The sequence below is a fragment of the Zootoca vivipara genome, chromosome 2, assembly GCF_963506605.1.
Source record: "Zootoca vivipara chromosome 2, rZooViv1.1, whole genome shotgun sequence".
NCBI lineage: Eukaryota > Metazoa > Chordata > Lepidosauria > Squamata > Lacertidae > Zootoca > Zootoca vivipara.
Window position 1 is genome coordinate 20,276,882 of NC_083277.1, and position 22,810 is coordinate 20,299,691.

At 50.4% G+C, this 22,810-nt stretch overlaps 1 protein-coding gene across 2 annotated transcripts in view; it reads left to right on the forward strand.

Moving 5' to 3' along the window:
• Positions 1-22,810, forward strand: part of LOC118080881 (laminin subunit beta-2) — a 60,297-nt gene that overhangs the window by 31,493 nt on the left and 5,994 nt on the right. For both annotated transcript variants that reach the window (XM_060271261.1, XM_035106866.2), the window contains exons 18-32: positions 743-886; positions 2,126-2,357; positions 2,571-2,734; positions 2,967-3,191; positions 4,445-4,662; positions 5,179-5,275; positions 7,348-7,720; positions 8,790-8,974; positions 10,912-11,153; positions 13,017-13,220; positions 13,449-13,593; positions 14,210-14,417; positions 16,365-16,506; positions 18,090-18,266; positions 20,390-20,549. In XM_060271261.1, coding sequence (XP_060127244.1) covers positions 743-886; positions 2,126-2,357; positions 2,571-2,734; positions 2,967-3,191; positions 4,445-4,662; positions 5,179-5,275; positions 7,348-7,720; positions 8,790-8,974; positions 10,912-11,153; positions 13,017-13,220; positions 13,449-13,593; positions 14,210-14,417; positions 16,365-16,506; positions 18,090-18,266; positions 20,390-20,549 — 2,916 coding nt within the window. The remainder of the gene's footprint in view (positions 1-742; positions 887-2,125; positions 2,358-2,570; positions 2,735-2,966; positions 3,192-4,444; positions 4,663-5,178; positions 5,276-7,347; positions 7,721-8,789; positions 8,975-10,911; positions 11,154-13,016; positions 13,221-13,448; positions 13,594-14,209; positions 14,418-16,364; positions 16,507-18,089; positions 18,267-20,389; positions 20,550-22,810) is intronic.

Here is a 22,810-nt window from a genome sequence, read left to right on the forward strand (position 1 = left end):
ACTGGAGTGGGCAAGCTGGGGAAGAAGAAGAAGAAGAGTTTGGATTTGATATCCCGCTTTATCACTACCCTAAGGAGTCTCAAAGCGGCTAACATTCTCCTTTCCCTTCCTCCCCACAACAAACACTCTGTGAGGTGAGTGGGGCTGAGAGACTTCAAAGAAGTGTGACTAGCCCAAGGTCACCCAGCAGCTGCATGTGGAGGAGCGGAGAGGTGAACCCGGTTCCCCAGATTATGAGTCTACCGCTCTTAACCACTACACCACACTGGGGACGTGTAGGCAGCTACCTTTGGCCAAACCAGATGACTGGTCTTTCTCGTTCGTGGAACTGTAGAGCTGGAAGGGACCACAAGGGTCGTCTAGCCCAACCGCCTGCAACGCTGGAATCTTTTGCTCAGCATGGGGCTTGAACTCATGACCCTGAAATCAAGAGTCTTATACTCTACCACCTGAGCCATGTAGGACTTTGGTTTTGCCTACACTGACTTGCAGCAGCTCTCCAGGGTTTTGGGCAAGATACATTTGCAGCCCTGCCTGGAGATTCCAGGGATTGAACCAGCAACCTTCTGCACGCAAAGCAGAGGCTCTGCCGCTGAGCTACTGCCGTTGCAACCTCTCTCAGTGTCTTTCACAGGCCCTTTTATGTATATCAGAGGAAGGGAGGCTCCTGCTGGCTTGTAGCGGAAGGGTGCCTCTTTCCTTTCGTCCCCCTGCCTCCTACTCACTCTCCCTTTGCCCCCAGCCTGCCTGTGCAGCCCCCAGGGATCGCTGAGCTCCGAGTGCCGTCCGGATGGGGGGCAGTGCCAATGCAAGCCTCACGTCGTGGGCCGCCGCTGTGAACGTTGCTCCCCCGGCACCTACGGCTTTGGGCCTGGTGGCTGCAAAGGTGAGTATAATTCAGGTTCCGACCTTTCTTCCCCAAACCCTTTCGCCTTCCCTTTTGAAAGCATAGGCCAATCCTCGCTGGGCTCCTGCATTTCAGCCAGTGCTGATGTAAACACTCTGCTAGGACGGAACCGCTGGGAACATAGAGCTGTCCGGTCTCCTCTTGCTCCTGCCGTTGCACCAAAGTGCAAACCCGCATTTGAAACTCCTCCTTGGGCTGTAGAAGAGGAGCTGCTTGCAGAGTTGGAGATGGAGGAGCAATATGGGGGGAGGAAATGATAACATGCCCCCTGCCTCCCTCTTGCTCCTCCACCCACTATTAACCCCCCTCCCCCAGTAGCAGCTGACAGGGCAGGGGTGCTTGCCTGACCTCCTGTCACCTGAGTCACCACGACTCACCCAGAAGTGAGGTCAGTGCAGTGCAAGCGCACCAACAGAACCAATCCTCCACTTGCACCGTGCTGACCTCCCCACCACCTTGCCTCTCTCTCCCAGTAAGTTGCAGTGATGCAGGTGGCAGGAGGTCAGGTAAAGTGCTCCTGCCCTGCCAACTGCTACTAGGAGGGCAGAGGAACAAGAAGAGACTGAGTGAGACAAACCATGAACCCAGGTTTGGTCAGCATGCTAAGCCAAACCATCGTTTAGCTCACAACAACCCAGCTGCAACAGGACCAGAGGAGAAGCAAAGTGACTCAATCTCCCCACCTCATGTTTGCACCTTCACAGAATTCGCGGTGTGTCTTAGTGTTACGTGCAAACGAGCTCGCTCTGCTTTTTACTTTCCTCAAGGCACCTCCCCTATTACAGATATTGTAGCACTTGCACTCAAATGACAGGTTTGTTTGTTTTTTTACAAAACTGAAGCAGCTGTGCATTTCCTGTAGATGGTCTCTTTATTTTTCTCTCTGTCCTTCGATGTACCTTTTCGTCCTGCCATTAGCTGATGGACGCTGCAAAAATCTTAAATGATCGGGTTCAGGGAAAGATGGTGCGAGTGCATTAATTTTCATGCAAAGCAAGCACGTTTCCATTCTGTGATTTGCATAATTGGATGTTGAAACTTCTCGGCACAGACTGCGAAGCACCCTAGCAGACACGGGTGAAGGGGGTTTGCATATATGGGGGGGGGGGGCGGCGGCACATGATGAGCAGGTCAGGAGGCATCCACAGATCATTACCTTGTGTGTCGAGAGGAGCAGCAGGCAGCGTGTGTGTGACTTCTGCTCCCCTCCCCTTGCAGTGTGCCAATGCAACAGCGAAGGCTCTCTGAGCGGTTTCTGCGACAACTTCAACGGGCAGTGCCCGTGCCGGCCTGGCGCCTTTGGGCCGCGCTGTGACCACTGCCAGCCCGGCCACTGGGGCTTCCCCAGCTGCCGCCCATGCCACTGCAACGGGCGCTCGGAGGAATGCGACCCACGGACGGGCAGCTGTTTGCATTGCCGGGGCCACACAGAAGGAGATCGATGCCAAAGGTGAGCATCCTGGGACCCCCCCCCCCCGGTGGAAATAGGGGGTGCACACAATCTGGTGTCCCAGGTGTACGAAGTCCAGAGGGAAAGGCCTCCTGGCGAGGCCTAACTTCCACTATTTGCAAACCACGATCTGCAAACAGCCCTGGGGATGAGCCCCCACACCAATGGCAACAAATATGTTCATCAAACCCTTTTTGTTCCCCCAAATTGCAGTTGCGTGTCCGGATTCTATGGGAACCCATCGCTGGCCTCTGGGGGCCACTGCCGGCCCTGCCCCTGCCCTGAGGCACCTGGCTCTGGACGCCATTTTGCCGCTGCTTGCCGCCAAGATGGCCGCTCTGGGACAGTAGTTTGTAGCTGCCTCCCAGGCTATACAGGCAAGTCCACCTTTCTGGCGCCCTGTAGCCCTAGGATTGGGGGCTTGAGAGGAGATGAGAGGAAGGGGCGCAACGGAGACAGAAGCCCAACCTTGTGACTTCCTTGTTAAGTCACGGTATTCTGGGAACATGAGTGGGTTGATAGACCTGTGGTCGTGGTTTATGTGTGTGTTGCAGCGGAGGTGGGGGCTAGGCGCCTTTTACCTCACACGGTGCCTTTTGCCTCACACAGGCCCGCGCTGTGACGAGTGCGCTCCTGGTTATTACGGCAACCCTTGGCAGGCTAGGGGGCGGTGCCAGCCCTGCGCATGCAACAACAACATTGACGTGGCAGATCCGGGATCTTGTGACCGACGCACAGGCCGCTGCCTCCGCTGCCTCTACCACACCGAGGGCGACCAGTGCCAACACTGCCAGGGAGGCTATTATGGGGATGCCACGCGACGCACCTGCCGCCGTAAGTGTCTCTTGTGCAGAGAGATGCGTTTTCCATCCGGCGCACGTTGCTCCCATCGCTACCTGCCTAACCCTGACTCTTGGTGGTCCTTCAGTAAACTAAAGAGGATCAGGCCTCAGGCTCCCTGATTATTTGTCAACAGCCGGCCTGTAAATTTTATGGGGGAAGGAGGTCGCCCTGAGCACTCTGGGTTTATGGTCCGGGACGACCAGCTGCACCTTAAATCTTAACCACATATCATTTTGTTATTCCTAAGTTCGGATCCCAACAAAATCGTTAACTGTGAATGAAACCCCCTAAGGCACCCATGTCCCCTTCCTGTAAGATAGGTCAGTTATATTGAGACCCAAGAGGAAAGCTTGTCTTCAAAATGCTGTGGGGAACTTGGTGTTTTAATTCAGTATCTGGCATATTTTAGAGGACCAAGAATGTGAGCTTCTTGTTTCTTTTTTTTAAAAAAAACTAGGAAAGTGGGGGGGGGGGACAAAACACAAAAATCCAGTTTCTAGTCCTCAGGATTGCTAATAAATGGGACTAGTAATATTGCTGGGGCTAAGGTGCAGTGGTAAGAAGGCAGGCTTCTTTGCCTTCCACACAGAACAAGGATGGCTGCTTTATCACACACAAATGCTTGTGGGGAACAATTTAGGAGTCTGATTATCTGCAATGCCCTTTCATGCCCCATATCCACCCCCATCGTTCTGCCCGGACACTGAGGTCCAGCTCCGAGGTCCTTCTTGCGGTTCCCTCATTGCGAGAAGCCAAGTCGCAGGGAACCAGGCAGAGGGCCTTCTCGGTGGTGGCGCCTGCCCTGTGGAACGCCCTCCCATCAGATGTCAAAAAGGAAAACAGCTACCAGATTTTTAGAAGACATCTGAAGGCAGCCCTGTTTAGGGAGGCTTTTAATGTTTAAGAAATTAGTGTATTTTAATGTTTCTGTTGGAAGCCGCCCAGAGTGGCTGGGGAAACCCAGCCAGATGGGTAGGGTATAAATTATTATTATTATTATTATTATTATTATTATTATTATTATTATTATTATATATCCCCCCCACCGCACTACCTTGCTGAAGTGTGAAAGCTGCCTAGGTTTCTTATGCCCAAATGAGGCATGGTTTCTTTTTAAATCTACATGACTGCATATTTAATGTTCGTGCCGATCCATTGCTTAGCCCTCCAAGCGGAGGCTCTTTCTTCGACCTGCCATTTTGAAAGCACCACTATTTCTCTTGTGTGTGGTTCCCTCCCTGCAGGTTGCTCCTGTAACTTCCTGGGCACGGTTCGCAGCCAGTGCCCGTCGCAGGACCAGTGCCAGTGTGAGCGGTACAGTGGGCAATGCCAGTGCCTGCCCAACGTCCAGGGGCAGAACTGTGACCGCTGCGCTCCCAACTTCTGGAACCTGGCCAGCGGTCAAGGCTGCCAGCCCTGTGACTGCCACCCGCAGTACTCCCTGAGCTCGGCTTGCAATCAGGTTAGGGTGGGAAGCTGTGTGCCAGGCGAGGCTGGGAGCCTCTAGGGCAGGAGGGGGAGGGAAGCATTTTCTTCTAGGGAACCTTCTGAGGGCCACATGCCAGGGATCAGAAGAAACAAAGGTGGTTGGAGTGGAGAGCATAGGAACACAGGGAGCTGCCTTATCCTGAGCCAGCCCATTGGTCCATCCAGCTCAGTAGCGTCTACACTGACTGGCAGCAGCATTGCAGGGCCTCGGACAGGGGATGTTGCCAGCCCTACCTGGAAATGCCAGAGATTGAACCTGGGACTTCCCGCATGCTAAGCTCATCTTCCATGGCAACTTCCTTAGACCCAGCTAAAGCTAGGGGCTGAGAGGTAGTGTGAAGCAGTGGTTAGGGTGCCTGATTAGGATCCAGATCTTTGCTTTTGTACCCTGACAACGCCTTCCGTGTCTCAGTTTTCCATGGGGCAGGGTACAAAGGGCTCGCTTTGGGGAGTTCTTGAAGTTGTAATACAAACTGTGCCTGCCTTGTAGTTTACAGGGCAATGCCAATGTCGGCCAGGTTTCGGGGGGCGCACCTGCTCGGAATGCCAGGAGAACCATTGGGGGGAGCCTAGCCAGCAGTGCAGAGGTGAGTGCTGCGTATTCTGAGATACACACTGATCTCCACAAACTCAGACACAATATTTGAAAAACATAGAATTCTATTTCACATGTCAACACGACCTCATAAATTAGCTGACGAAGATGTCCATATCGAAACAGGGCCCTGTCTGGGTTCTCTGACTGAATCTACTCGGCATTCTGGTTCTATATAAAACAACCCTTTTAACACTTTTAGAATCGGACTGATATTTATGGATATTATTAGTTGATAGCTTTTGTGTCTTTACACTGTAATGTACTACTATTTTCTAAGTTGTAACATTTATTTTAAACTATTTATACTCTAGTGAACTTGAAGCTCATTTCTTGTTTGTATTCATTTGTTCTGTTCAAGACTGTTAGTCTTACCAGAATACATACCTTAGTTGACTGTAACTCGCGAGTAGGATTTATTCCTAACATTGAAATTTCTGGCCAGAGTTCTTGGTGTAAAAAAACCTTCTTTTCGGTGTATCTACAATTTATTTAACATTTGCACTGGGCCAGGCAGGGATTCTGTTGGAAGCCGCCCAGAGTGGCTGGGGAAACCCAGCCAGATGGGCGGGGTATAAATAAATTATTACTATTACTATTACTATTATTTCATTTAAGCGAGTTTCTAGTGTTGATGCCCGTGAAGGTGATGGTTTGGATTCCAAGAACTATGAATTAAATTATGTTTCCTCAAAGCAGTTTACCCCTATTTCACATCTCAGCCCCATTCACCTCTCTCCCCCAAAACGACACTTCCTAAGGGTCAAGAGATGCTCCAGAATTGGGTTCCTTCTGCTTGCACAGGAGGAACTCTTGAGTCCAAGCTGCTGTTTAAGAAAGGGGAATCCCCCTACTTCATTGAGAGTTTCCTTGTAAAGTACAATGCACTGGAGACTTCCTGTGCCTTTTGTAATAGTTATTTGATCATGTACAAGGAGAGCCTGCTGGAAGCAAACTGGCTCCTGAAGCAGGCAGCACAACCAATTAATCCAGCATTAGATTCTCAAAGGCTGACATTTGCGTCCCAGTTTCGGCAAACTCGCCAGCTAAACATCCAGCACTTAATCTGACACTCACTTCCTGCCCAAATGGACGTTTTTCTGCCTAGTCCACTCGCTGAAGGACATGACTCACTAAAAGGCTGGGTGTCCAATCTCATAACAATATGCTTGAAAGTGCGAGGGTAATCAAGATGGGGGAAATCCTAGAAGCCAGTTAGTATTCCAAGCAATGACGATTGAGATCAACTCAGCTTCTTGATTCTGTTATGAAGCCGTTTGGAGTGGGCGATTAAATACTAGATAGCAGTCTACTGGCACACACGGTGAAATAATATGAACGGCATTTAAATAGGCAGAGCTACCGGTCGGAGACTGTGTTCTACAAAGAGCAATTTGGAGACCCTTGGTTCAGACTATTATGGGATTTGTTTCTTTTGTCATGCTTTCTGGACTTTGGCACCTTCAAGAGGTGCCTGGAAAGGTGTGAGGGTGTATCCCTAGTTGGCAAAGAAGCAGGGTTGTTGGTTGGACACACACAGCATATTGTTGTAGGAGAACTCTGCTAGAGGAAGGAGGGACACCCAGTTGTGGTGCTAGTAGCTGACATAACAGCACAAATATTGCTGTAAAGTCATATCAGTTTTCTCCAACTCGGCATTCATAGCAGGATGGTGGGTGGACAAAATGCACAGTTCTACTCCCAGCATGGAGTTTGTTGTTTTATCGAAGCCACTAACATGAGTCTGACCAAACTGCGGGAGGCAGTGGAAGACAGGAGTGCCTGGTGTGCTCTGGTCCATTGGGTCACGAAGAGTCGGACACGACTAACCGACTAAACAACAACTCGCAGCATCTGCATGAACTGGGCTGTGAACTGGGTACCTTTGTCGGAGACAATCCCCTGCGGTAGTCCATGCAGCTTGAAAATGTGGTCTACAAAGAGCTGGGTGGTTTCCTAGGAGGTGGGGGAGCCCTTTACGTGGGATGAGGTGCTTGGAAGATGCCACATGTGAAGGAATAACTCTCTCTCTCTCTCCTTTACGGTGTTTTATGTTGCGGGCAGCCTGTGACTGTGACCCGCGTGGGATCGAGAAGCCGCAATGCCACCGCATCTCTGGGCACTGCTCGTGCCTCCCGGGGGTCTCGGGCGTGCGCTGTGACCAGTGTTCCCGAGGTTTTGCCGGCGAGTTCCCCGCCTGCCAGCCGTGCCACCAGTGCTTTGGGGACTGGGACCGCATTGTGCAGGATTTGGCCGCACGCACCCGCAGCCTTGCGCAGCGTGCCCGACAGCTTCAGCAGACGGGCCTCACCGGGGCATTTGAGGGCACCTTCCGTCGACTCCAGGACAAGCTGAGTGCAGTCCAGGCCATTGTCAATGCTCGCAATGCCACCGCCACTGCAATCACCAACCTCTTGCAGAATATGGATTCGCTGCGGTGAGTGAAAGGTGGCCTTGGTACCCGTATATGTGCAGAGGAAATGGGCTTGGCTGGAGCCTTGGAGCAGTGGGTAGGCAGGGTAGGAACTGAGCTGCTGCATTCAATTTTTGTTTGGCTTCTCCCAAAGAATCCCAGGTACAGTAGTATCTCGCAAGACGAATGCCCTGCAAGATGAATTTTTCGCAAGACGAATTTGTCTAGCAAAAAATTCGTATTGCGAATCGCGGTTTCCCATAGGAATGCATTTAAATTTAATTAATGCGTTCCTATGGGCAAAAAAAAGAAATTCCAATGCAATCCTATGGGAAACTGCGATTCGCAAGACGAATTTTTTGCAAAACGAATTGACTTGCGGAACGAATTAAATTCGTCTTGCGAGGCACCACTGTACCATAGTTTGTTTGGGGAGCTGGGATTCTCCCTCTCCCTCTCTCTCTTTTTACATTTTTTAATTTGCAAGTTTCTCAGATTAAAACTTTACATTCATATATCGAACGAACAACATAGACTCCAAAGAATTTCTAGGACTTCCCTCCTCCCCTTTGTGGGTCCTATTGTTAATCATTTCCTCCTGCATTTTTTATGATAACCCACATCTTTTACATCTCCATTGTGTCCAAAACTCACCATTAAACTGGAAGTGCTATTACAATCCTACTAAAGATTTTAACTGTTTGCAATGGTTTTTAAGATAGGTTACAAATTTCCCCCATTCCTTATTAAAATTTTGGTCTTCCTGATTTCTGATTCTTCTGTGCCTTTAGCCATTTCGGCATCATCCACCAACTTGATCTGCCATTCTTCTCTGGTAGGGACTTTATCTTCTTTCTATCTCTGGGCCAATAACATCCGTGCAGCTGTGGCGGCATACATAAATAGTTCTTTTCCTGCTCCCTTGGGGTTTCGGCACCTAGAATTCCTAAAAGAAAGGCTTCAGGGTTGTTGTTGTTTTTTAGAAAAGGCTATTTATTTCATTTCTCCGAAGAGGAACAGTGGGTGGTTCAATCCTGGGTGGCAGTGCACCTCCCTCCCTCCCTCCCGCTTCTCACTTACGTCCTCTTACCAGGCAAGAGATTGCCGATGTCACGGAAACGCTGACCAGCCTGGAAGGGTTGCTGACGGCCACCCAGGACAGGAACTTCAATGCCAACCATGCTCTAGGCACGCTGGAACGTGCCGCTCGGGCCCTGAACCTCAGCCTCGCAGACCTCACGCGCCAGCTGGAGGCGCTCAAGAATGCCAATGTGCTGGGTAAGTGCGTGTCCAAAGTGACCCAAGAAACATACTCCCCCCTCCCCATTTTTACCCAGCCCTTTTGTCAAACGTAGAATTGCAGTTCTTCTCCCCCTGGCCCCACAACCCTTTTGACTTGCAGCCTCTGCTCATGAGCCAGGGTGGAGGCCAGGCTTGTTCTTTCCAGTCATGTCCTGCTTCCAAATTTCCTCTGAGCGTTTAGCTCCCAAAAGAGAAAGTAAATGATGCTTCACCTGTTTTCAAACCAGAAACTGTATTTGTTTAGGGAAGTTTTAATGTGCGATATTTTAATGTATTTTAATCTTTGTTGGAAGCCGCCCAGAGTGGCTAGGGAAACCCAGCCTGATGGGCGGGGTACAAATAAAAAATTTATTATTATTATTATTATTATTAGTGGGGAAACACAAGTGCATTCCTTTCCAGTCTTTTGCATTGCCTTGTTAAGTCTGCTCCCATACGCCAGGCTCCTTTTTGTGTGTGTGCTTTTTTTTTGTTTTTTTCAAATCACTTTTATTGGTTTTCCTGTAAATACAAGAACAACATAGAGTTGTACCTTGGTTGACGAACGCGCTGCGAGTCAAACGTTTTGGCTCTTGAATGCCGTAAACCCAGAAGCAAGTGTTCTGGTTTGCGAACATTCTTTGGAACCCGAACGTCTGGCGCGGCTTCCGATTGGCTGCAGCGGCTTCCTGCAGCCAATCGGAAGCCGCACCTTGGTTTTCAAACGTTTTGGAAGACGAACGGACTTCCAGAACAGATTTCGTTCAGCTTCCAAGTTACAACTGTATAACCACAGCAAGTTGTCCAGTGGTACATTAAGTTTAATATGCAGTACACAAGCAGTATGCTTATTTATGCATTATCAATTCCAGTATCCTCTCCACAGAGATTCTTGAGGCTCCCAATTTGTTTGACAAGGGGGCTGTTTTGGAGCACATTGGACCCCTATTGTGAGGGACTTCTCAGTAGTGGCACCTGCCCTGTGGAACACCCTCCTGTCAAATATCAAAGACGTAAACAACTATATGACTTTTAGAATACATCTGAAGGCAGCAGCCCCATGTAGGGAAGTTTTTAATGTTTCATGCTGTTTTTATATTTCACTGGAAGCCGCCCAGAGTGGCTGGGCAACCCAGTCAGGTGGGCGACATACAAATTATTATTATGGGGGTTTCCCATAGGTCTAGCACAGGGGTCCCCAAACTAAGGCCCGGGGGCTGGATGCGGCCCAATTGCCTTCTAAATCCGGCCCGCGGATGGTCCGGGAATCAGCATGTTTTTACGTGAATAGAATGTGTCCTTTTATTTAAAATGCATCTCTGGGTTATTTGTGGGGCCTGTCTGGTGTTTTTACATGAGTAGAATGTGTGCTTTTATTTAAAATGCATCTCTGGATTATTTGTGGGGCCTGCCTGGTGTTTTTACATGAGCAGAATGTGTGCTTTTATTTAAAATGCATCTCTGTGTTATTTGTGGGGCATAGGAATTCATTCATATATTTTTTTCAAAATATAGTCCGGCCCCCCACAAGGTCTGAGGGAAGGTGGACCGGCCCCCTGCTGAAAAAGTTTGCTGACCCCTAGCAGGACAGAATACATGGGCTTCAGACCTTACAGCTGAACTGCTATTGTCACTAGTATTAATATTCCTGGCTGAATCCCTCCAGAGACTTTCTAAGACACATCTTGCTTTCAAGTGCCTTTGGGAACAATGAAAAGAACCTCTGTCCTCAAGTTTCAAAGTAAATGTATTGGGTGCACATTGAAAGGCCCATTCAGATGTTAGTTTCTGGATGCAGCAAAAGGCTCGTTTGCCCCACCCCTAAGCAATATTTTTTCTCTCTCTCCAAGACCTCACTGATCTTGGTAGTGAGAAAAAGAAAAAAGACCCAAAGCAGTCCTGTTCTTTAATCCCACCCCGACTCCCCCTGGCAGGTGCCTATGACAGCGTCCGCCAGTCCTTTATCCAATCGCGGGAAGCTGAGCACCGGGCCAACGCTTCCACGGTGGGTTTCGCCAGCCCTGTCGGCCAATCGGCCGCATCCCGGCGACGCACAGAGCACCTGATGGCAGCCCGGAGAGACGCTTTCAATCGGCAGAATGCAGCCAACCGGCGAGCCCTGACCGACCTGTCGACACGCGTTCGAGGGCTGAGCCTGCATCGGATCAATGAGAAGGTGGGTGGGGAAGCTGCGAAGGAAACACCACAAGGTAAAGCGTGTGAGAGCCAGATACTGACAGGCTTCCAGCTCCCTGAGGTAGCCAGTCATGTCTTGGTTGAGGGGGAAAGGCTAGCTCAAGAACTTTTCAGACCGCGCTGCTAAGTTTCTTCTCTGTGAACCGCACGGAGCAAAGGCAAGGAACCTTTTCCCGCCTCTTGGGGGCCACATTCTCTTCTGGGCAAGCACCTCAAGGCCACATGCTGGTGGTTGGGCAGAGCCAGAGGCAAAAGTGGCCGGAGCGAAGAAGGAAACCTTTTGACAGCAGGCGAGTGTCAGGGACCGGTTGGACGCAGAGGAATAGTGAGGGAGGGGAACCATCTGGGGAACTCCCAAGGGAAGAAGGCTCAAAGCCCAGGGACTGGTGGTGAGATGACAACGAGTGGTCAGAGGGAGAAGACTGGGAGGAGGTTTTCAGAAGCTGAAGAGGTAACAGGGTTCAGCAAGTGGAGGGAGTCTGTAGCAGAGAGAAGTCCAGAATCAGAGGCAGAAGCGGGAGCAGGACTGTGGGATGAGGGAGGCCAAGAGGCAGAGAAGAGTCTGGCTGGTGAAGAGGCACGGGTGTGGTGGTCCCAGGGGTTACCCAAGAGGGGAAGTCCAAGTGCGGTCCGTGGTTCGTAGGTTCAGGGTAGAGACAGTCCAAAGAAGCCAAGGCTGGGAGCAGGGCAGGGCGTCAGGTGAGGTCAGGAACAGGTACGAAGTCCGGGAACTAAGGCAGGTCAGGATCGCAGGCAGGGAAGCGAGGCAGGAACACTGGCAGGATCTAGCAACCAACAATGTCACTCCCGCAACCTGGAGCAGGGTTTGGCTGCCTTTTATCTTGAACGGGGTAACGGATGGCCCCGATCCCCTGGCGACTCACTCCCTCGCCTTGCCTGGAGGCAAGCACTCCTCCTGCGAGTACTCAGGTCCATACCTGCCAAGTTGCTGTCGGAGAAATAAGGGACCGGGCCGGAAGTAGCAGGCCGGAAGTAGCGCTGCCGCCATTTTAGAACTGGGCGGAGCATGCTCAGAAGTGACTTTTGATGCTGCTTTGCCCAGTTCCAAAATGGCCACCGCGCCAGAATAAACCGGGAAAAAACAAAAAAATCCGTCTTTTCAGCTGGAAAAACGGGGATTTCCCGGGGAATACAGGAGACTTGGCAGCTATGCTCAGGTCCCTCCTTCTATCAGCCCTGAGTCTCTGCAGCTCAGGAGACGCCGGTGGGTCACTGGACTCAGGAGCCGCCTCAGCAGGGGGCCAGCTGCTGGTGACAACCCGGCTGATGGCAACGAGGTATCTCCTGCATCTGGCACCAAGTTAGGCTCAGGCCCCAGACTCGGCTCAGCTGATGCTTGTTGCAGGGGAGGCTGAGCAGACTGAGGCTCCTCAGAATCAGGCCTCAACCTCAGTTCAGCCGACGTCTCAGGCAAAGGGTCTGCTGCAGGCTGCGATTCCTCCGGCTCTGAGTCTGAGCCAGAGTCCCAGGCCATCACAACAGGTACCTCTCCTTCCTGCTGTGACAAGCTCCCCTCCCCTCCTGGTCTTCCAGAACTAGGAGAGGCCTGAAGAGGGCGGAGGAGAAATCAGCGTCACATAGTCTCACACAAGCGGAGACTCAGATTGCTTGGGGGAAACCCTGGAGGACCTAGGCAGCTGTGGGGAGGCAGGGCCCTTCATCTCTGCAACTGCTTCATAGGGGCAAGACCTACTGAGGAAGAGCTGCTGTGCTCATTGGGCCACTCCTGTGCCAATCCTGTTTTGTTTTTGTTTTAAACTTATTTCATGTGATTTACAGCTGGCGAGTTTCTTCATGCTTCCTCCAGCGCTCTCTCCTCTAGGTGTGCGGCGCTCCAGGGGACGCCCCCTGCTCCAGCAGCCCCTGCGGAGGGGCTGGTTGCCGTGACGAAGACGGCAGGCGTCACTGCGGGGGCCTCAACTGCAACGGGGCTGTGGCCACGGCCGACAACGCACTGGATCGAGCCCGCCACGCCGAAGGGGAGCTGCGCCGTGCTGTGGCTGACGTGGATGTCCTGCTGCGTCAGGTAAGCCATCAGAGGGGAGCAGCAGGCAAGGTAACCCGTGAGAGCCTTTCCGTTTTGCACCTATTTCGTTTCATCGGAAAGACCAGCAGCACAAAGGCCTGGACGTAGTTCTCAAGGCAGTAAACCGAGTTAGCTCTGGCTCTATTCCTGGAATGCAATGCTCCCTGCATCCTTAGGCCTCTGCTTCCCCCTGCTGGCTGACTAGGGGACCTGGTGTGTCCTTTGCAGGTGGCCGAGGCAAAGGCACGGGCAGGTGAGGCAAAGCAGAGGGCACAGGCCGCGTTGGACAACGCTAATGCCACCAAAGCCCGGCTGGAGCGCTCCAACAAGGAACTGCGGGACCTCATCCAGCAAATCAAGGGGTTCCTGAATCGTAAGTGTGGGATTGGGCTGCCCCCTACACCAGTCCCTAATTGTATTTTGTCCATTGCTGTCTCAAAAAGACAGCTCATGTAACGTACGGTACATCACGTGCCACTAAACAATCCAATAAAATGACACTTTTAAACAGCTCCCCCCCCCCAAAAAAACCCCACTATAGTTTGTTAAGGCTGCTGAGAGCTGTAAAGAGACCCCATTATTCACCCTCACAGATCAACAATTCCTAAAGTAGTTGGACAGTCGACCCCTCCTCACAAGGAGCTCTCGCAGAGAATAAACAGAATGCAATCTTAATGTTGAAAAGAATAAAACAAAAGCCAATTACATTCATGTTCCTGCCAAAAAGGGAAGGGCAAATTTCCATACCAAAAAGTGAAGGATGTCGCTGCACCTCCTTATACAAGTTCCAGGCAGGGCTGTGGGGCAAGGCAGGTGGACATATTTACCCCTTGATGGTTCCAGCAGAGTGCGTGCGTGCGTGTCGGGGGATATTCAGACAGGGATGAAAGAAAGCAGGGAAGAGGGGACATTTGCAGTGGGTCTTCCGAGAAGCAGGGGCCTGTTGTTCTACCCGTCCACGGTGCTGACTGACCCCATCCCTCACACAGTTGAGGGGGCCGACCCTGACAGCATTGCTCTGGTGGCCTCCCGCGTGCTGGAACTCTCCATCCCAGCGTCCCCTGCGCAGATCCACCACCTTGCTGAGGAAATCAAGGAGCGCGTCAGCAGCCTGGCCAATGTGGACGCCATCTTGGACCAAACGGCGGGAGACGTGCGTGTGGCGGGGCAGCTGCTGCAAGACGCACGCCGCGCCAAGTGAGTGTGCGAGGGGGCCGGAGAGGGCGTGGGGCGGAGGCTGCTCCTGTCAGACCCAGAGGAGAGGCCATAGGGACAGAAGTGTGCTCCCCTTAGTCATTCTCCCTTCGTGAGCAGCAACTAGTTATTCAGCAAAGGGAAAGGAAGTTGGGGGAGCGTAGGAGTTTGCAGTTCGGGACCAGCACCCTGTCAGAACTCTCCACAGCTGCTGTTAAAACCTGAACTGATGGTGGGCTTATTATTCGGTTTGGACATGGGTTCAAATCCCCTCTCCTCCATGAAGCTCACCATTGGGCCTTAGGCTGAGAGAAAAGAACCTCCTTTGTTGGGTGTATTGCCAAGTTAAATGAGGAGAATTGTGAAGCATTGTGCATACCAGATACTGCTAGAAACATGATTGTACTGGTGATGGGAGTACCCCGTTTTCCCCGGGAAACCCCCGTTTTTTACTTACCTTTTCCCGGTGGTCCCTCGTATCACTTCATCTCCCGTTTTTCTCCATTATTTTCTCCTGCCGGCGGCCATTTTTTTCTTTCTGATTTGCCCTTCTATGGGCACCAAAAATGGCCGCAGCCGGCTTCAAAATTCGCATCTATGCATGTCCAGAAGTGCATAGACGCGACTTCCGGTGTTGGCGGCGGCCATTTTTGGTGCCCATAGATGGGCAGAGCGACACCGGAAGTTGCATCGACGCACTTCATGACATGCGTAGAAGCGACTTTTGAAGCCGGCGGCGGCCATTTTTGGTGCCCATAGAAGGGCAAAACGACACCGGAAGTTACGGTGATGCAACTTCCGGTGTCACGCGGCTGCCGGTCCCGGATTCTGCAGTCCGGGACTTGGAAGGTAAGGATGGGAGGGCCTTCTACTAGGCTTTCGTGTGGCTGCGTTTCAGCAACCGAACAGAGTACAGTGATACCTCGGGTTAAGAACTTAATTCGTTCCGGAGGTCCGTTCTTAACCTGAAACTGTTCTTAACCTGAGGTTAAGCTAATGGGGCCTCCTGCTGCCGCCGTGCGATTTCTGTTCTCATCCTAAAGCAATGTTCTTAATCCAAGGTACTATTTCTGGGTTAGTGGAGTCCTGTAACTTGAAGTGTCTGTAACCTGAAGCACCTGTAACCCGAGGTACCACTGTACAAGGGTGGGGCAGTCACTGTTTGGGCTAGTTTGCCATCTAGGCTCAAATACAGGAGTGGTTTAGATGCAAAGAGGGCCAAACTTTCACTGATGTGGGGAAACATGGAGGCAGCTATACAATTAGCCATTCAAAAGCGGCTTAGTACAAAACAAATTAACTATGCAGAGCTAAAAACCAAACAGCAGGTCGAAATGGCAAAACAGGACCAGAAAGCTCAGGAACCAAGAAGACCAAAACTTTCAATAAAGAACGGGGGGAAATTACAACTTACCTTGAGAGACCACGGTAAGCAGGTGAAAACATTAGCAGGATTGTCATAACACTTGTAGTGCAGAAATTACTATGGAGAAAATGGAGAGACATAAAACTTGGATGGTGAAATAATATGCATTTGAAAAGGTTGATAATAGGACCCATGGACGGGGGGGAGGGGGGAAGTCTAGAGATTTGGAGAAATCTCTAAATATGGATCTGTATTTGGCAATGTCATAATTCTACACTTGTGAAATCAAATATATATATTTTCAAAAAATAAAAACTGAGCAGCGGGGAACACAAATGGTCAGCACGAAAACATTCAGGGAGCAGATAAGTCAGCCAGATTCGTTTTCAGGGCTCTGTTTCACCCAGAGAGAGGGCTTGGCACGGATCTCGGAGGAGGGGGGGGAAGTAAACGACACCTGTACACAGAGATCCCACCTGACAAATGGCCATGGATTTGTCATCCCGGCCATCGCAGCAGCAGTGGGGACACTAGTGCACATAGCGCTTGTGCTCACACTTGCTGCACGTTTTTCCCGTCTCCAGCGCTCGAGCAGAGAGCGTAAAGACTGCAGCCGAAGCAGTGAAGAAGGCTCTGGACGACGCCAAACGGGCTCAAAGCGCCGCCGAGAAAGCCATCCGCAACGCGGCCAGCGACATCTACAACACCGAGAATGTCGTTAATAGGGTAAGCCCCGCCGCTGTGCGCAGCCCTCCCCTGAAAGTGCATCATAATCGAACATTGAGAAGGACTTGGAACATAATCAGCTGCCCTTATGCCCTCGACAATTTAGCATCAAGCTCTGCTATCTCACTGCTCACCCCTCATTCTGGATTGTTTATGAGCCAAGTTGAAAAGCACAGGTCCCAATCGTGACTTACTTCCTACTTCTCTCCATTCGGAGAACTGCCCTTTCGTTCTTGCTCTTGGCTTCCTGCAACTTCACCAATTCCTGATCCACAAGAGGACCTCTCCTCTTATTCCTTGACTGCCACGCTTACTCAGGAGTCTTTGGTGAGGTACTTTGCTGAAAGCTTTCTGAAGATCCAAGTCCAAAGAAGCAAGGTGACTAGCACCCTGGAGAGCTCCAAGAAGCAACAAGGCTGAGTGCTTGTCTACACTTCCACTTGTCTAGAAACCACGGGTCCGAGTGCTTTTTCCACTTGGCCCACTTTTTCTAGGCATGGAACCAAGCAGTTTTGCCTTTGCCCCACTGCTTCCCTCCCAGAAAACCTGCTCTTTAGTGCTAAATCTGAACAAACAGCAATCCGCAAGAAAACAAAACAAAAAAACCCCAGTTGTTTGTTCCAATCCAATGCTAACAATTGGGTTTCCCTGGGGGGAAGCAGTGGGGCAAATGGAGATGTGGGCGAGCCCTCAGCCTTAATTAGGCCTACAGCAGGCATCCCCAAACTCGGCCCTCCAGCTGTTTTGGGACTACAACTCCCATCATTCCTAGCTAACAGGATCAGTGGTCGGGGATGATGGGAGTTGTAGTCCCAAAACATCTGGAGGGCCAAGTTTGGGGATGCCTGGCCTACAGCATCCTTGGAGCAGTCAGCCCTACCCCCGAGGAATGGAGCCTTTGCTTTTAAAGGGGAGGTGTCAATTTAATGAGTTGTGGATTCTGTTGAAACAGGGGAGGCCACGGTTCTGTTACGGTCTGCGAGCTGGAGCCCTCCATGCCTCAAAATGGTAATGCCATTGAGCCGTTGGCACTGAGGGCACCTCTGGCTGCAGAACTTCCAAAGATGGAAGGGCACCAGAGGCTGGTCCAAGATGCCCTCTAAATCCCATGCCTGCCAAGTTCCGGCCTGAGAAATAAGGGACTGGACCGGAAGTAGCGCTGCTGCCATTTTGGAACTGGGCGGAGCATGCTCAGAAGCGACTTTTGATGCTGCTCTGCCCTGTTCCAAAATGGCCGCCGCACCAGAAGTCGCGCTGCAGCCATTTTGGAACTGGTCAAAGCAGCATCAAAAGTCGCTTCTGAGCATGCTCCGCCCAGTTCCAAAATGGCTGCCGCGCCAAAATAAACCAGGAAAAAACAAAAAAAATCCGTTTTTTTCGGCTGGGAACAGCTGGAAAAACAGGGGTTTCCCGGGGAATACGGGAGACTTGGCGGCTATGTCTAAATCCCCCGAGTCGTAACATCTCCTCAGTGAGGTCAGGGCTCTTGTGTAGGATGGGGGAGACCCTCCCACAACGGTGAGAAGCAGCAGACCTTCCTGGTTATTCTCCAGCTTCCCATCTTGCCTCCCTTCTCCCTTCAGATCCAGCAGCAGACCGCAAGCGCCGAAGGTCAGCTGGCTGAAGCCATGGAGCGTGTGGGTCACCTCGACAAGCAGGTGGATGCGCTCAAAATGAAACGGGCCAACAACAGCCTGGCTGCCTCGCGAGCTGAGGAGACAGCCAGTGCTGCCAGGGACCGAGCTGGCGAAGCCGAACAGGTATGTGAGGCTGGGCTTGAGAAGGTCCAGGAGTCTGGCAAAGACAGATAAGTAGCTGTCTCTTGGGTTAGGATTGAGAGGACAGGCGAAGGAAGCATCCTTGCTGCATTGTGTACACACAGGGTGCGAATGGGTGGCTGCCCACGCAGCAGTATAAGTTCGAGTTTCATTTTATTTCTATTTTGGAAGGTTTCCTACCATGTTTCGTCATACAAGCTCTAGGCAGCTTGCAGTGAATAATGCAAAACAAGTATTTCTGGTGCAAACTGGTACTTGGAAATGCTTCACATTCTTTAGCTGGTACTTCGTGTATCCTCTTCGCCGTATAATTTTGGGGACGCTGCTGCCCACTCCATTTGCTTTTTCATTCGTTTGGCTCCAGGAATTCAGTCTTGCCAGTTTCGTCCTAATGTCTTTATAGGTTATTAGAAACTACCAAGTGCGCCAACAAACTCCCGTTGCTGTAATACTGAGCTGCAGCACGCAATTGAAATGTGCTCCCTCCAATGAGCTCATCTTCACCCCTGGAATATCTTCTCCCCGCTTCACCTAACAGGGTTATTAGGAGGGTAGTTAAAGCTGAGTGATGGTGACTGGCTGTCAGTTTCTCTGGGTGCTTGTGATTCCTGCGAAATTATTCAAAGGGTGAAATTGACTGTTTGGAGGCAATCAGGCAAAAAAACAAATGAAGATGGCGTCAGAGATGCTCCTTCACCCAAATGCTCTGCCAACCACCGTGGCCAAGAGGCTTCAGCCCACTTTTCGAGACACGTTACATAAAACAGGTGGAAAATAATCCTTACCTGTCAGAAAAGCATCAGAGGAGATTTTGCTAATGTCTCTCCCTTCTATCTTTTGGTATATTGGCAGTTTGTTTATTTTGATTGTTAAGATACCAATTAAATTATTATTTATTTTATAAAAGAAGAGAAAATAAACAGTGGGATCAACTCACCAGTCCCATCAGCAACAAGGTTCTAACTCCCCACCCCACTCCTCTAATTGGCTTGGGGGCCCGGGTGCTCGGAGAACCCCTGGAACAGCATGCGGGGCAAAGGAGGGGGTGTGTCTTTCCATCTGACAAGCTGAAATGCTTGCCCTGATGGAATGATCACCTTAGTACAACATTTATTGCCTCCCAAGGCTGTGTGGCTAGGTACCCACTGAAGCCTCTGGCCAACAGAGCCAGGCTGGTAGCCTCCTGCCTTCCTTCAGCCACCAGGCCCTGCCAGTTTCACCTCTCCATGCTTTCCTTTGGAGTCAGGAAGTTGGGAGGCATTTAAAAGGCCTACCCCAAAGTCCAAGAACTAGGGCTGACCATCCCTCAATTCCTATTTTGGATCCATCCATGCAGCCTAGCCCTATAATGTGCCACAAGCAGAGGCATGGGACCTTGAGAAGAAATAGCTGATGATGATTCCAGAAATTAGAAGAGTTGGGAGGGGGAGAGCTTGGCACCCTGTTTCTTACAGTGGTCAGAGGGCACCACCCTCGGGAGATAGCGAAAAGCAACAACTCTGCCTTCATTGTCTGCTCTCATCTAGGATGGCATTCCTTCCTGGCCTCATTTACAAGATTTTAGGATTCTTGTCCCCTTGCACCCTGTAAAGCAGTGGTCCTCAACCTTGGGCCTCCAGATGTTTTTGGCCTACAACTCCCATGATCCCTAGCTAGCAGGATCAGTGGTCAGGGATGATGGGAATTGTAGTCTCAAAACATCTGGAAGCCCAAGGTTGAGGACCACTGCTGTAAAGTACTAATACACATTGATGTTGCAATTGAATGAATGAATGAATGAATGAATGAAAACTGGGCTCAGCAAGATTGGCATGAACTAAAGTCATCCACTAAGTCAGGGATCACCCTGTTCAGATATTGTTTGGACTCCAGTACCTTATTAGCCCCAGTGAGCATGACCAATGGTCAGGGGTGGGTGGGAGGTTGTAGTCTGACAACCTCTGGAGGGCCACACGTTCCCCCCCCCCACACCCCTGCACTAAAGTCATTCCAGAGGAGGCCCATTTCCTGCCTTTTCTTCCGGCCATCTTCCTTGCAACGCTCCAAGGATGGTGGGAAGCATAACTCTGCTCACCGCTTGCACCTTGTTTCCTGCTGCGTCTCAGTTGCTGGACGGGACACTGGGTGACCAGTACCGCACCATGAAGGACCTAGTGGAACGCAAGGCGCAGCACGTGGTCCGGGCCCGGCAGAAAGCAGAGCGCCTGCGGGATGAGGCCAAGGGCCTGCTGCGCGATGCTCATGACAAGCTGCAGCGGCTGAGTGGTAAGTTACCAGGAGAAGGGGGGAAATATATTCTCTGGGGTGGTGTGTGACATTTCTCCCCCCCCCCAAAAAAAACTAGGTTTCACACAATTCTGTGCCTTCTGGACTCTCAGTAAACTGTACATAATAATAATAATAATAATTATTATTATTATTATTATTATTATTATTATTATTATTATTATTATTATTTATACCCCAGCCACTCTGGGCAGCTCCCATCATCATCATCATCATCATCATAAAGTGACAAAACATGAAACATTAAAAGCTTCCCTAAACAGGGCTGCTTTCAGGTGTCTTCTAAAAGTCACATAGTTGTTTATTTCCTTGACATCTGATGGGAGGGTGTTCCACAGGGCGGGCATCACTACCGAGAAGGCCCTCTGCCTGGTTCCCTGTAACTTGGCTTTTCGCAGGGAGGGAACTGCCAGAAGGCCCTCGCAGCTGGAACTCCGTGTCCGGGCTGAACGGTGGGGGTGGAGACGCTCCTTCAGGTATACAATGGAACCTCAGGTTAAGTACTTAATTAGTTCTGGAAGTCCGCACTTAACCTGAAGCATACTTAACCTGAAGCGAACTTTCCCATTGAAAGTAATGGAAAGTGGATTAATCCGTTCCAGACGGGTCCGCGGAATACTTAAATTGAAAGTACTCAACCTGAAGTGTACTTAACCTGAGGTATGACTGTACTGGACTGAGGCCACGTGAACTTGTTGCATTTGGTTTGTACACCGCTTCCAAAATCCAGATTTCGAAAGATTCTCTCTGTCACCATCACACACAAATAGATTGAGGTGATGGAACCAAGGAAAGGAAGACCATAAATTTTGAGAGTAGGCAGGACAGGGAGCTACATGAGATGCCGAAACTGCTCTTTGATTGTGGGAAGCCCTGCCCTGCCCTTCGGTGTCTTCAGTTTGCTTAATTACTTATTTTATGTATGCATAAATTTCCATACTGCTAAACCAAGAAGGGGGCGGAGAGATCTTCTCAAAGCAGTGTGCATAAAATCAAAATTAAAAACCTAAAAAGACAAAGCTCGGAATAACATAAAACCGAGTCATGTGGCAGGGCAAGTTTATGTAAATAAAAATGTTCTAAACTGGAATCTGAAAACAAAACACTGAAGCTGCCTGCCTAATATACAGAGAATTCCACAGTACAAGTGGAATTTCACCAGGCTGCCCACGTGTTTCCATTTCCATCTCTCTTGTTGCGTTGTGGAGGATAGAACCCTAAAGAGCCATTTCCGTTTAGACAGCTGATAAATCCCACAAAGATCTCATTTTGTGACACATGACATGCTGGGGTAGAAAACTTGCAAACAGGCAGAACGCAGAAAGCCCCGGATGTTGCAGGAGAGAGGATCGGAGACACCTGGCTTGAGAGCAGTACATGTGAAAAGGACCTAGGAGTCTTGGTAGACCACAAACTTGACATGAGTCAACAGAGTGATGCAGCAGCTAAAAAAGCCAATGCAATTCTGGGCTGCATCAATAGGAGTATAGCATCTAGATCTAGGGAAGTAATAGTACCACTGTATTCTGCTCTGGTCAGACCTCACCTGGAGTACTGTGTCCAGTTCTGGGCACCACAGTTCAAGAAGGATACTGTCAAGCTGGAACGTGTCCAGAGGAGGGCAACCAAAATGGTCAAAGGCCTGGAAACGATGCCTTATGAGGAACGGCTTAGGGAGCTGGGTATGTTTAGCCTGGAGAAGAGAAGATTAAGGGGTGATATGATAGCCATGTTCAAATATATTAAAGGATGCCATATAGAGGAGGGTGAAAGGTTGTTTTCTGCTGCTCCAGAGAAGTGGACACGGAGCAATGGATTCAAACTACAAGAAAGAAGATTCCACCTAAACATTAGGAAGAACTTCCTGACAGTAAGAGCTGTTCGGCAGTGCAATTTGCTGCCAAGGAGTGTGGTGGAGTCTCCTTCTTTGGAGGTCTTTAAGCAGAGGCTTGACGGGCATATGTCAAGAATGCTTTGATGGTGTTTCCTGCTTGGCAGGGGGGGTTGGATTGGATGGCCCTTGTGGTCTCTTCCAACTCTATGATTCTATGAGATATGGGAAAGCAGAGGGGACTACTGAGGAAGAATGGGAGTCTAGACCAGGGGTCCCCAAACTTCGTCCCTCCAGATGTTTTGGACTACAATTCCCATCTTCCCCGACCACTGGTCCTGTTAGCTAGGGATCATGGGAGTTGTAGGCCAAAACATCTGGAGGGCCGCAGTTTGGGGGTGCCTGGTCT